The sequence below is a fragment of the Rattus norvegicus genome, chromosome X (assembly GCF_021556685.1).
Source record: "Rattus norvegicus strain SHRSP/BbbUtx chromosome X, alternate assembly SHRSP_T2T, whole genome shotgun sequence".
Lineage (NCBI taxonomy): Eukaryota > Metazoa > Chordata > Mammalia > Rodentia > Muridae > Rattus > Rattus norvegicus.
In genome coordinates, this window is record NC_141554.1 from 27405807 (window position 1) to 27418149 (window position 12343).

General features: G+C 37.4%; 1 protein-coding gene across 12 annotated transcripts in view; it reads left to right on the forward strand.

The window, feature by feature from the left end:
- Wnk3 (WNK lysine deficient protein kinase 3) overlaps positions 1-12343 on the forward strand; it is a 164130-nt gene that overhangs the window by 60916 nt on the left and 90871 nt on the right. For all 12 annotated transcript variants that reach the window (XM_087600106.1, XM_087600108.1, XM_087600104.1 and 9 more), the window contains 2 exon segments: positions 7652-7740; positions 10952-11171. In XM_087600106.1, coding sequence (XP_087456232.1) covers positions 7652-7740; positions 10952-11171 — 309 coding nt within the window.

Consider the following 12343-nt stretch of genomic DNA (forward strand, 5'->3'; position numbering starts at 1 on the left):
CTCTTCTAAAATTTTATTTGTTCATTTATAATTTTATACCTATATTCTTTCATAGTATTATACATATATTAATATATTTTGATCTTATTCACCCAATTATTCTCTCGTATCCCCTTTTACTGCAGACTAAACCCATTCCTGAATTTCCCCCTACTTTCGTGTCTTTTTCTTTTGTACCACACTGCATTTAACTTGGGCTTCTTGTATAACCATGAGTGGAATGTTATTTATTTGAGTAAGGGCAATTTTATAATGGCTGCACTACTGAGGAATATGATTTCCCCATCCCCCAGCAACCATTAACTGATTCTAGTTTCTCAGAGAATTTTAAACCCGTTCTCTGTCCATGTTGATGTCCCCAATTTTCTTTTTTTAAAGATTACAATATAATATAATGGGTTTCATCATGACTTAGTTTACATATATACCAGTAAACTTCATTCTCATGAGTTTTTCCTTTATTCCTGGTCTTTTCCCATTTCTCTCTGCCCTCTGCAGACTTTTCCTTTATTCTACCAATTATTCCTTTTCTGTTTTCTTAGTACATGTGTTTGCTTATTTTGAGACAAGGTCTCATCTCACTGTGTAGCCTTGTCTATCATGGAACTCTCTATGTAGACCAGACTCCCCTTGAACTCACAAAGGTACTATTTGTTACTCTCTCCATTTTTAAAAAAGATCTCTTCATATCTCGTGATCCCCTTTCTAATTTTGTCATCTATAAATACACACATATAAATACATATATACACATACATAATCTTATTAAATCTAGGTTCCACATATGAGCAAACCCATGTGACGTTTGTCTTACAAAGCTTGAATTATTTTGTTTAACATGATGGTTTCCATTTATAGCCAGTCTCTTGAAAATTAGGGCTGCCAAAAGTTTCATTATATTATGTGTGTACCACATTTTCTTTATCCATTCATCTGTTGATGAACATTTAGACTGAAATTTTGCTACTGTGCCCATTGTGAATGTGTGGCAGTAAACAAAGATGTACAATTACTTCTGTGGTATGTTGACAGAGTCCTTTGAGTTCTGGACTCTATATCAAACTTGCATTTTATGAAAAAACTGTGAGTTCTTTTAACTTCTGGACTCTCTCTCCGGCTTTTATTTTTATTACTTTTTATTATTTGTATATGTCTATGTAGTTTTATGCAAATGAGTGCAAGTTCCTGAAGAGGCCAAAAGAAGAAATTGTATCCCTTGGAGCTTGAGTTATAGGTAGTTGTGAACTGCATTCAGCATCGGTGCTGGGAACTGAACTTTAGTTCTCTGCAAGAATAATATACACTCTTTAGTTGACTCATCTCTTTAGTTCCTTTCATGTTCTTTTTGGATAGTCATTCTAGTTAGGATAAAACACAACCTTGGGCCAGTTTAAATAATTTGTATTTTTCTGATCAGTGAAGATACTGAACTTTTTTTCAAGCATTTGTACTTCCATTTTTATTTTTGAGACTTACTTTCTTTTATATGTATGAGTGTTCTGCCTATCTGTACTGTCTGTGTGCCTTATACATACCAGGTAGCTGTGGAGATGAGAAGAGAGCATCAATTCCCCTGAAACTGGAGTTACAGATGGTTGTAAGTCACTGTGTGAGTGATGAGAATTGAACCCATGCCCTGTGGAGAACAGCAAATGCTCTCAACAGTGGAGCCACAGCTTCAGTTTCTCTTTCTTTCTACTTTTGAGGACTGTTTATTCAGATCATATGGCAGCCTTTTAGTTTAAAGATCTTTTCATAGTGTTTAGTTTTTGGAGTTTTTCATATATTTTAGATATAGTATTTGTGATGTTTAGCTGTCAAAATCTGTATAGGCGAAAGACCTATCTTTATACTTTCCAAGCTTTTTAAATATTAGTCATCCTTGTGGCGGGATGAGGCCATGAATTTCAAGTATTCCACTGGAGGCTCTGAGGTTTTTAAATCTATAGAAGTGAATAGCAGCTAGACGGCAGTGGACGTTGATCTGCCTTCTGACCTAATGCTTAAGGCTATCAGATTCTGGGGTTGTTCTCAGTTGATGAAGTCTGCTAATAACTGCACCCTTCCCCCACAAAGATGAAGCCCAACTCCTGCCCTCCAAGTCAGTTTGACAGGCATGGAAGTCCTCACAATTGTCCTATCCACTAAAGGAGTCACTGTCTCCTCTGAATTGGTTCTGAGACTTGGGAAGTCTGTGGACTTATTCTTTTTTTTCCCTTTCTTTTATTGGATATTTTTATTTACATTTTAAATGATGTTATTCCCTTTCCTGATTTCCTGGATATAAGCCCCCAATCCTATCCCCCTCACCTTCTTCTATAAGGGTGTTCCCCTTCCAATCCACCCCCACTTCCTACCCTCCTGACATCCACCCAACACTGGGGGTCCAACCTTGGCAGGACCAAGGGCTTCCCCTTCCACTGATGCCCCAACAAGGCCATCCTCTGCTACATATGCAGTTGGAGCCCAGGGTCAGTCCATGTATAGTCTTTGGGTAGTGGTTTAGTCCCTGGAAGCTCTGGTTGGTTGGCATTGTTGTTCTTATGTGGTTGCAAGCTCCTTCAGCTCTTTCAATGCTTCCTCTAATCCCTCCAATGGGGGTCCTGTTCTCAGTTCAGTGGTTTGCTGCTAGCATTTTCCTCTGTATTTGACATGTTCTGGCTGTATCTCTCAGGAGAGATCTGCTGAAAATGCTATCTTTTTTCCATTGGATGGATTTAGGTCCTTTGTCAAAGATCAAGTGGCCATAGATGTGTGGGTTCATTTCTGGGTCTTCATTTCTATTCCATTGATCTATATGCCTGTCTCTGTACCAGTACCATACAGGTTTTATCACTATTGCTCTGTAATACTGCTTGAGATCAGGGATGGTGATTCCCCCAGAAGTTCTTTAATAGTCAAGGATAGTTTTCGCTATCTTGGGTTTTTTGTTATTATAACTTTTTTTTTCTTTTTTTTTTCTTTTTTTTTTTTTTTTTTTTTTCGGAGCTGGGGACCGAACCCAGGGCCTTGCGCTTGGTAGGCAAGCGCTCTACCACTGAGCTAAATCCTCAACCCCGTTTTTTGTTATTATAATTGAATTTGCAAATTGCTTTTTCTAACGCTATGAAGAATTGAGTTGGAATTTTCATGGGGATTGCTTGCATTGAATCTGTAAATTGCTTTTGGCAAAATGGCCACTTTTACTGTATTTATCCTGCCAAACCATGAGCATGGAAGATCTTTCCATCTTCTGAGGTCGTCTTCAGTTTCTCTGTCTTTTTATTGGGGAATTGAGTTCATTGATGTTAAGAGATATTAAGGAATAGTGATTTTTGTTTCCTGCTATTTTTGTTGTTAGAGGTAGAATCATGTGTGTCTCTCTTCTTTTGGTTTTGTTGCTGGCGATTACTTTCTTGGTTTTTCTATGGGGTAGTTCCCTCTTTGTGTTGGAGTTTTCCATATATTATCCTTTGTAGGGCTGGATTTGTAGAAAGATACTGTGTAAATTTGGTTTTGTCATGGAATATCTTGGTTTCTCCATCTATGTTAATTGAGAGTTTTGTGGGATATAGTAGCTTGGGCTGGCATTTGTGTTCTCTTAGGGTCTTTGTGACATCTCTCCAGTATCTTCTGACTTTCATAGTCTCTGGTGAGAAGTCTGGTGTGATTCTGATAGGTCTGCCTTTATATGTTACTTGACCTTTTTCCCTTACTGCTTTTAATATTCTTTCTTTGTTTTGTGCGTTTGGTGTTTTGACTATTATGTGATGGGAGGAGTTTCTTTTCTGGTCCAGTCTATTTGGAGTTCTGTAGGCTTCTTGTATGCTATGGGCATCTCTTTCTTTAGGTTAGGGAAGTTTTCTTCTATGATTTTGTTGAAAACATTTACTGGCCTTTTAAATTGGGAGTCTTCACTCTCTTCTATACCTATTATCCTTAGGTTTGATCTTCCCATTGTGTCCTGCATTTCCTGAATGTTTTGGGCTAGGAACCTTTTGAGTTTTACATTATCTTTGATGGTTGTTTGGATGTATTCTATGGTACCTTCTGTCCCTGAGATTCTCTCTTCTATCTCTTGTATTCTGTTGGTGATGTTTGCCTCTAGATCTTTTCCCTAGGTTTTCTATCTCTAGGGTTTTCTCCCTTTGTGCTTTCTTTATGGATTCTATTTCCATTTTTAACTCCTGGATGGTTTTGTTCATTTACTTCTCCTGTTTGGTTTTTTTTCCAGTAGTTCTTTAAGGGATTTTTGTGTTTCCTCTTTAAGAGCTTCTACTTGTTTACTTGTGTTGTCCTGTATTTCTTTAAGGGAGTTATTTATGTCCTTCTTAACATCTACCATCATCATCATCATCATCATCATAAAATGTGATTTTAAATAAAAATTTTGCTTTTCTGGTTTTGTCTGGATATCCAGTATTTTCTTTGGTGGGAGAACTGGGCTCTGATGATGCCAAGTAGTTTTGATTTCTGTTGCTTAGGTTCCTGAACTTGCCTTTCACCATCAGGTTGTCTCTGGTGTTAGCTTGTCTTGCTGTTTCTGACAATGGCTTGACCCTCCTGTAGGCCTGTGTGTCAGCACTCCCCTAGACCTATTTTCTTTCAGCCGGATCTGGGAAGAGAGGGCTCTGTTCTCAGGTGTGTAGGCACTCAGGGGGCACAGATGGCACTAGGTGATTTCCTCTTGGGTCAGGAATGTGGGCAGAAAGCAGTTGTCACCTCTTCTTTTTCATGAATGTCCACACTTCTGAGGGTCCAGCTCTCTCCCCCGTGGGATTTGGGTGCAGGGAGCTGTGTGACTGGTTCAGTTCAGTTCCAGGCACAGGCAGACACTAGCAGGTTCCTGCCTCTGACTGCTCCTATATTCCTGTATCCAGAGGCACTATGCAGTTTGACTGCTCCTATATTCCTGTATCCAGAGGCACTATGCAGTTTGACTGCTCCTATATTCCTGTATCCAGAGGCACTATGCAGTTTGACTGCTCCTATATTCCTGTATCCAGAGGCACTATGCAGTTTGACTGCTCCTATATTCCTGTATCCAGAGGCACTATGCAGTTTGACTGCTCCTATATTCCTGTATCCAGAGGCACTATGCAGTTTGACTGCTCCTATATTCCTGTATCCAGAGGCACTATGCAGTTTCCTGTTGGGCCAGGGATATGGGCATAAGTGGCTGTCTGTCCTGTGGTCTCAGGATTGTCCGCACTTCTGGGAGTTCAGCTCTCTCCCCAACAGGATTTGGGTGCAGGGAGGGTGTATTCTAAGAGTAGGAATTTCATTGTCTTTTCTTTAGGACCCCTGGCCCACCTTCTAGAAGCTTCAGTTGCTTTTCCTTTTGTCTGAGATCAGTCCTCCTGGAACTGTGAAGCGTTAGGCTTCTTTTTTGTATGTTTTCCAACTTTTCCTCTGCACTTTTCAAGTAGTACACCTTGTGACTTTTTGAAGTTCCTTGTTTCTTTTTCTCTTTAGGATAGAGTCTATTTAATTCTGACTTTTCACCTTTAGTGAGTCACACAGCAGGATCTGCTCTGCTGCCATTTTAACTACAGCGTTGTTGTTGTTGTTGTTGTTGTTGTTGTTTTAACTTTCTGGATTTTGTTTATTTCTTTAGCTTTTTCTTTTTTTTTTTCCCGGAGCTGGGGACTGAACCCAGGGCCTTGCGCTTCCTAGGCAAGCGCTCTACCACTGAGCTAAATCCCCAGCCCCTTGTTTATTTCTTATTAGAATCCTAGCACTTAATAATTAGCCTAAGAAGAAATTATTTCAGTGTATTATTATTGCTAAAATAGAAAAGGGGCTTTACATATTTATTTATATATTTTTATACTTATTATATACAATTATATCTTTGTACATACATGTACATTGTTTATGGCTTCAAGCCATTTTAAAAGACTTTGAAACATATTAAATTCAGACTATTAGAAATTGAGAATTTATTATTTTTTATGGTATCTTTTCTTACACTTCTCCAGTAGCAGAATTGCAGGCATAGGCCATTATGCTGGACTTCAAGAGTTTTTTTTTTAACCACATTCATTTTGCTTGTCCTGGTTAAGCATGCCTGTGGTCTCAGCTATTTGGGAATTTGAAACAGAGGGTCATGAAATTGAGGACATCCTTAGCACATAAGTGAGATCCTGCCTCAAATCATGCAAATAGAAAACCTACTTTTTCTTATTCAAAAATAGTTACTATATTTGCTTTTTAAAAGCTTTTTTCATTTTACTTTTTAAAATGTATTTCATTCATCTTGTGTACATGTGTGCAAGGGTGCACACATATACATGTGTGTGTGCGTGTGTCTGTGTGTGCTTCTCACAATCACATTCTTGAGTATTGAGGTTAAATGACAACTCTTAGGAGTCAGTTCTGTCTTGTTACATTGTGGGGTGGGGACTGGAACTCAGATGAAGCCTTCTCACTGCCCCCCCCCATTTTATTTATTATGTGTTGCATATTGTCAGAATGTGAGTATGGAAGTCATATGGCAGCATATGGGAGTCAGTTGACTTCCTTCTCCCATTTTGTGAATTCCAGAGATTAAAGTCAGATCATCAGGTATGATGGCAAGCACCTTTAATCTGCAGGTCCATTATTAAATTTCTTTCTTTCAAAAATATTTATATGTATCTGTTTATAAATGGATGGTTGCATACATGTTGATGAGTATCCTTGGAGGTTAAAAGAAGATATCAGATCCCCTAGAGCCAGAGTAACATGTTGTGACTCAGTATGGATTCTGATAATTGAATTGGGTCCTCTAGAAGAGCAGCAAGTGCTCTTAACCACTGAGCCATCTAGCTCTCTAGGTCCCATTATGTTTTCTTAATTAGGAATATGATACACATGCACACATACACATTCACATATTCAGCATTTTGTTTTCCCCCTATTAGTTCATATTAAATTGTGAGAATTCCCCATATCAGTAATTACAATAGTATTTTAGTCTATATGTACCTAAGTTATTAATGTGCATTAGGTTACTTACAATGTTCAGTTATTTAAGGAGTTGTGATAAAAATTCTTCTTAAAAAGTTAAACTTTGACGAGTAAGATGGCTCAACTGGTAAAGGTGCTGTCCATGAAGCCTGACAGTATGAGTTCAATCACTGGGAAATACATGAAGGAAGGTGATTGATTATCTATCTACTGCAAGTTATTCTCTCCCCAACAAGTCATGAAATGTAATTTTAAAATGTTGAAATTGGTTGGGTATGGTAGCCCCAGCCTGTATTCTCAGCATTTGGGAGGCAGAGGCAAGCAAATTTCTATGAGTTTTCTGCTAGCTTGGTCTACATACAGTAGTGGTCCTCAACATTCCTAATACTGTGACATTAATGCAGTTGTTGTGGTGACCCCCAACTATAAAATTATTTTAGTTACTACTTCATAACTATAAATTTGTTAAATATCTGATAAGCAGGATATCTAATATGCAACTCCCAAAAGAGTTGATAACACATAGGTTGATAACTGAGGGCATAAAAGACTTCAAAGCTAGCCAGGGCTATGTAGTGAGACTCTGCTTAAAAATTTATAAGTTAAATTTATATGTATAATTATCTCAAGGAATAATTTGATATTTTATGGTTAAAAAGTTTAATAAATGTCATGTTGATTTGTGCTTTCAGTTGTTTAATTTGTAACCATTTTCTCTCAGGGCATAAAACCAGCCAGCTTCAATAAAGTCACAGACCCTGAAGTGAAAGAAATAATTGAAGGATGTATTAGACAAAACAAATCTGAAAGGTAGGTGGGATTATAACATAGAGATGATGGATGCATTTTAATCCTGGATACTATAATGTATATTACTGCATGCTGTTGGAAGTTTTAAACCTTGCTATCATGTGGTAAATTTGAACTGACATTTGTGTTTGTTAGGACAAACTTTCATCACCATCAACTTAATAGTAAGGTGAAATAATTTTTAAAAGTCAAATGTAAAGCAGGTAACAAATTGCCTGTTTAAATAGTTTAGAGTAAGCAGATAGATTACATTTTGTTTTATATCTTTGTGCCAACAATAATAGTATAAATAATATGGATATTTTTATTCAAGGAGTATTTTTATATGGATAACTTCTTTAGTATTGACTTTTATTTTTATTTATGTATAATTAATTACTGATTTAACTCGGAAATTTCATCTTTTTAATGATTTTAAAATATTTTTATGTGTATGTGTTTGTATTTTTGGGTGTATGTATATGTACCATGTGTATGTAGGTATGTGCAAAAGCCAGAAGAGGTATCCCCTTCTCTGAATCTGGAGTCATATGCAGTTGGAGCTGCCCACTCTGGGTGCTGGAAACCAAGTCTAGGTCCTCTCGAAGAGCAGCAAATATTCTTAACTGCTGAACCATCTCCCAACCCTCATTTTAGCCATTTTTATGTGTGTCTTTCAGAAACACATCCATCACCACTGTCAACCCCCAAAATATTTCTTCACTTGAAACTATAGCTCTGTAACCACTAATAATTCAGAATTCTTCCTTCTAGACCCTGATAATCTCTATTCTCTTTTTTAAAAAAATAATTTTTTTGAAATCATAATATATCATTTCCCTTTTCCCGGCTCTTCCCCCAAATCATTTCATTCCTGGCCTCTTTTTTTGTTACATTTTAACACACACATCTAAATGCATCACTACAACCTGCTCAGTCTGTATAGTGTTACTTATATGTCTATATTTTTAGAGCCAACAATTTGATATTGAATGAACAAGTGGGGGGCTTTTCCTCTGGGACAAGCACGTCTCCCACTCTCAATGTTTTTAGTGGTCTGTAGTTCTCTGTCTAGAGTTGAGTCCGTGGGAATTTCCCCTTCATATTAGCATATCTATTGATATCATCCTTTCTCTCAGTTCATGTCAGGCTAACTTGAGTCTTCATCAGTATTTGTCTTTATTGGATTTTGTTTTCAAATCCTTCATTGCTTTGTCATTTCTACTAGTCTTATGTTTTTGGTTTTTTGGGGCATCATTGCATCATTTATTCTCTTTAATTTCATTGAGAGAGGGAGAGAGAGAGAGAGAGGGAGTGAGAGAGAGAGAGAGAGATTGATTGATTGATTGATTTTGTGTGTATCTTCTTCAGTGTCTCCTTTAAATCCTTGAATTTTTTGATGAAATTTATGATTGTTATTTTAAATTCTATATCCTGGGGTTTATTTATGTAGTTTTATTGGTAGACATTTTTATAGAACTGGTGAGGTTTGGGGGTGTGGATATTGCCTTGATCTTTCATATTGTCTGTACTCTTTTGTTAGTTCTGTGTCTTGCTAAAGCTAGGAGAAGGATGTGGAGGATCTGTCTAGGTGTAGAGGTTGAATGTGGCATGTGTGGGCCTGTCAATCAGGGCTGGCAGGGTAATGCCCAGGTAGGCACCTTGGAGTCTTTCTATGTCTTTCTATTCTACTTTCTATGTCTGTGAATGTGCTTGTTCTTGGTGACTCATAAAAGTGGAATGTTTATTGTTTTATGTTTGGCTTATTATTACATTTAGTTTGGATCTCTCTCTCTCTCTCTCTCTCTCTCTCTCTCTCTCTCTCTCTCTCTCTCTCTCTCTGTCTGAGACAGGGTTTCTCTATGTAACAACCCTGGCTGTCCTGGAACTTACTCTGTTGAGGCTGGCCTCAAACAGAGCTCCACCTGCCTCTGCCTCCCCAGTGTTTGGATTAAAGGCATGCACCACCACTGCCCCACCCCACCCCACCTGATCCCACCCTGTCCAGCTTTAGTGTGGATTTTCAAAGTTGATTTTATTGTAGCGTGTATCAAATTTTCATTTCTTTTAAAATGAATAGTCAATTGTACAGTTACACCACATTTTCATTATACATTCATGTGTTAATAAATATTTAATTTCACCTGTTGGGTATTCTTTTTCTTCTCTGTCCTAGAAATAAAACCCAAGGCCTTATACATTTTAGTCAGCATGCTTGGGCGTGCTTGTCATTCTAGCATATAGGAGGACATGACAGAAGAATTGAGATTTGGAGGCTATCTTAAGCTATATAGTAAGACTCTGTTTTGATTTTTTAAAAAAAATAAGAAAGAAAAGAAAGAGAAAAAGAAGGTGAGAGTAAGAACATGGTAGGACAGCCCTTGAACTCCCGCCCTTGAGATGCAGAGGTAGGCTAATCTATTTGTGTTCAAGGTCAGCCTGGTCTATATTAGCAAGTTCAAAGTCAGCCAAGGCTTCACCTATGACATTCTTCTTCTTCTTTTTTTTTTCTTTTTTTCAGAGCTGGGGACCGAACCCAGGGCCTTGTGCTTGCTAGGCAAGCGCTCTACCACTGAGATAAATCCCCAACCCCCTATGACATTCTTCTAAAGAGTGAAGTATACACTGACTAAATAGCCTTTTTTTTTTTTTAAAAAAAAAGTCTTTTGAAACAGCATCTCATTCTATAGCTCATACTGTGCTGGAACTCACTATGTAACATAACCTGGCACCTGTTTTGATACAGGAACGGCCTATTACATACACCTTCTGACTGGATAATTGTTGAGTAATGTCTATTTAAAATATTTGTAAGAAATTGCATTTTCAGTTCACCTTAGAGTTTATATATCTGGGATTTTGTTTTTAGTTTCCTTTGTTGAAAAGCTATTACTTTAGTCTTAATAATATAAGCCAGTGGCTTACAGAAGCTAATAAATCTAACCTAACAATTCTCTTTAGGTTTACCTTCATGTGTGTTAGACTTTGTTATCAAGATATGTTACTGGTTAATCTAATTAAGATCATTCTGTATTCATGTAAGTTGACATTTTTGTGTCCCTAGTAATAAATTAATTATAAGGTGTAGTTTTAATAACAAAACATTTAATGGATTAATAGAAAATGTAAAGTAAGATTCTCACTTTGATACAATTGACTTTTACTATTTAAAGGATTATATCTTACTTATGACTGGGAAAATCGGTAATGAGAAATATATTTTGTTTACTAGGTTATCGATCAAGGATCTACTAAACCATGCATTCTTTGCTGAGGATACTGGACTGAGGGTGGAGTTAGCAGAGGAAGATGATTGCTCAAATTCATCCTTGGCTCTAAGACTCTGGGTTGAAGATCCTAAGAAATTAAAAGGCAAACATAAAGACAATGAAGCTATTGAATTCAGTTTCAACTTAGAAGCAGATACACCTGAGGAAGTAGCGTATGAAATGGTAAATAAATCGTAGTAATGTTTTCCCTGCACATTGTAACATTGTAGTATCCTGACTGATTAATTCTTTTTCACTCCTCATTGCTTTCTTCCTTTCATGTTCTTCCATGCGCTTGCTTTCTTCTCTCTCTCTCTCTCTCTCTCTCTCTCTCTCTCTCTCTCTCTCTGTATGTATGTTTGTACAGCTATGCTTGTACATTTGCACATGCATATATTTTTACCTCCCCAGTGCAGGAATTATAGGTGTGTTTTTTGCTCTGTTATATAGGTGCTGGGATTCTAAACCCAAGTGACCATGCTTCCATGTCAAGTGCTTTACTGACCCAGCTATCTCCCAGATTCATCTTCTGTTTTCCTTATTTATACTGTTATGCAATTGTGAAGTATTTTTTATTAGCAAGACAACAGTACAACATTGTTTTTGTTAAAATAAAATTGGGGGCTAAGGAAATGGTTCTATTGATATATTACTTGTGCCAAAAATAGGACCTAAGTTTGGATTCCCAGCCCCTGCATAAAGTGGTATGGTGTAGCTCTTTTTTTTTTTAATATTTTATTTATTATATAGGAGTACACTGTAGCTGTCTTCAGACACACCAGAAGAGGGCATCAGATCTCATTACAGATGGTTGTGAGCCACCATGTGGTTGCTGGGATTTGAACTCAGGACCTCTGGAAGAGCAGTCAGTGCTCCTAACCGCTGAGCCATCTCTCCAGCTCCCATGGTGTAGCTCTTTAACCCTAGCTCTAGGTGGGTGAAGACAGCAAGAGGTGCCCACTAAGAGAACCTGCCACAAAAATAAGGTGAAGAGCAATAGAGGAAGAATTCTGATGTTGGCCTCTGGCCTTCATGTGCACATGCACATATACACAAGAAATCTTAGCTCTCAGAAGGTACATGTTGTTTCTCATTTCTGGAACTTGTATTATTTAGATGTTGGGCCTCTTGGACTGGTTCTCAAGTATTATTATTATTATTATTATTATTATTCCATTACTTTGCATTTTTTTGTTTGATTTTGGTTTTTTGAGACTGAGTTTCATATAACCCAAACTAGCCTAGAACTTAAAGTGTAACTGAAGATGGCCTCGAAGACCTGATGCTCCTTCCTTTGCCTCCAACTGCTGGAATTTCAAGTGTGTGCCACCATGTCTAACCCTGTTTTTATTGAT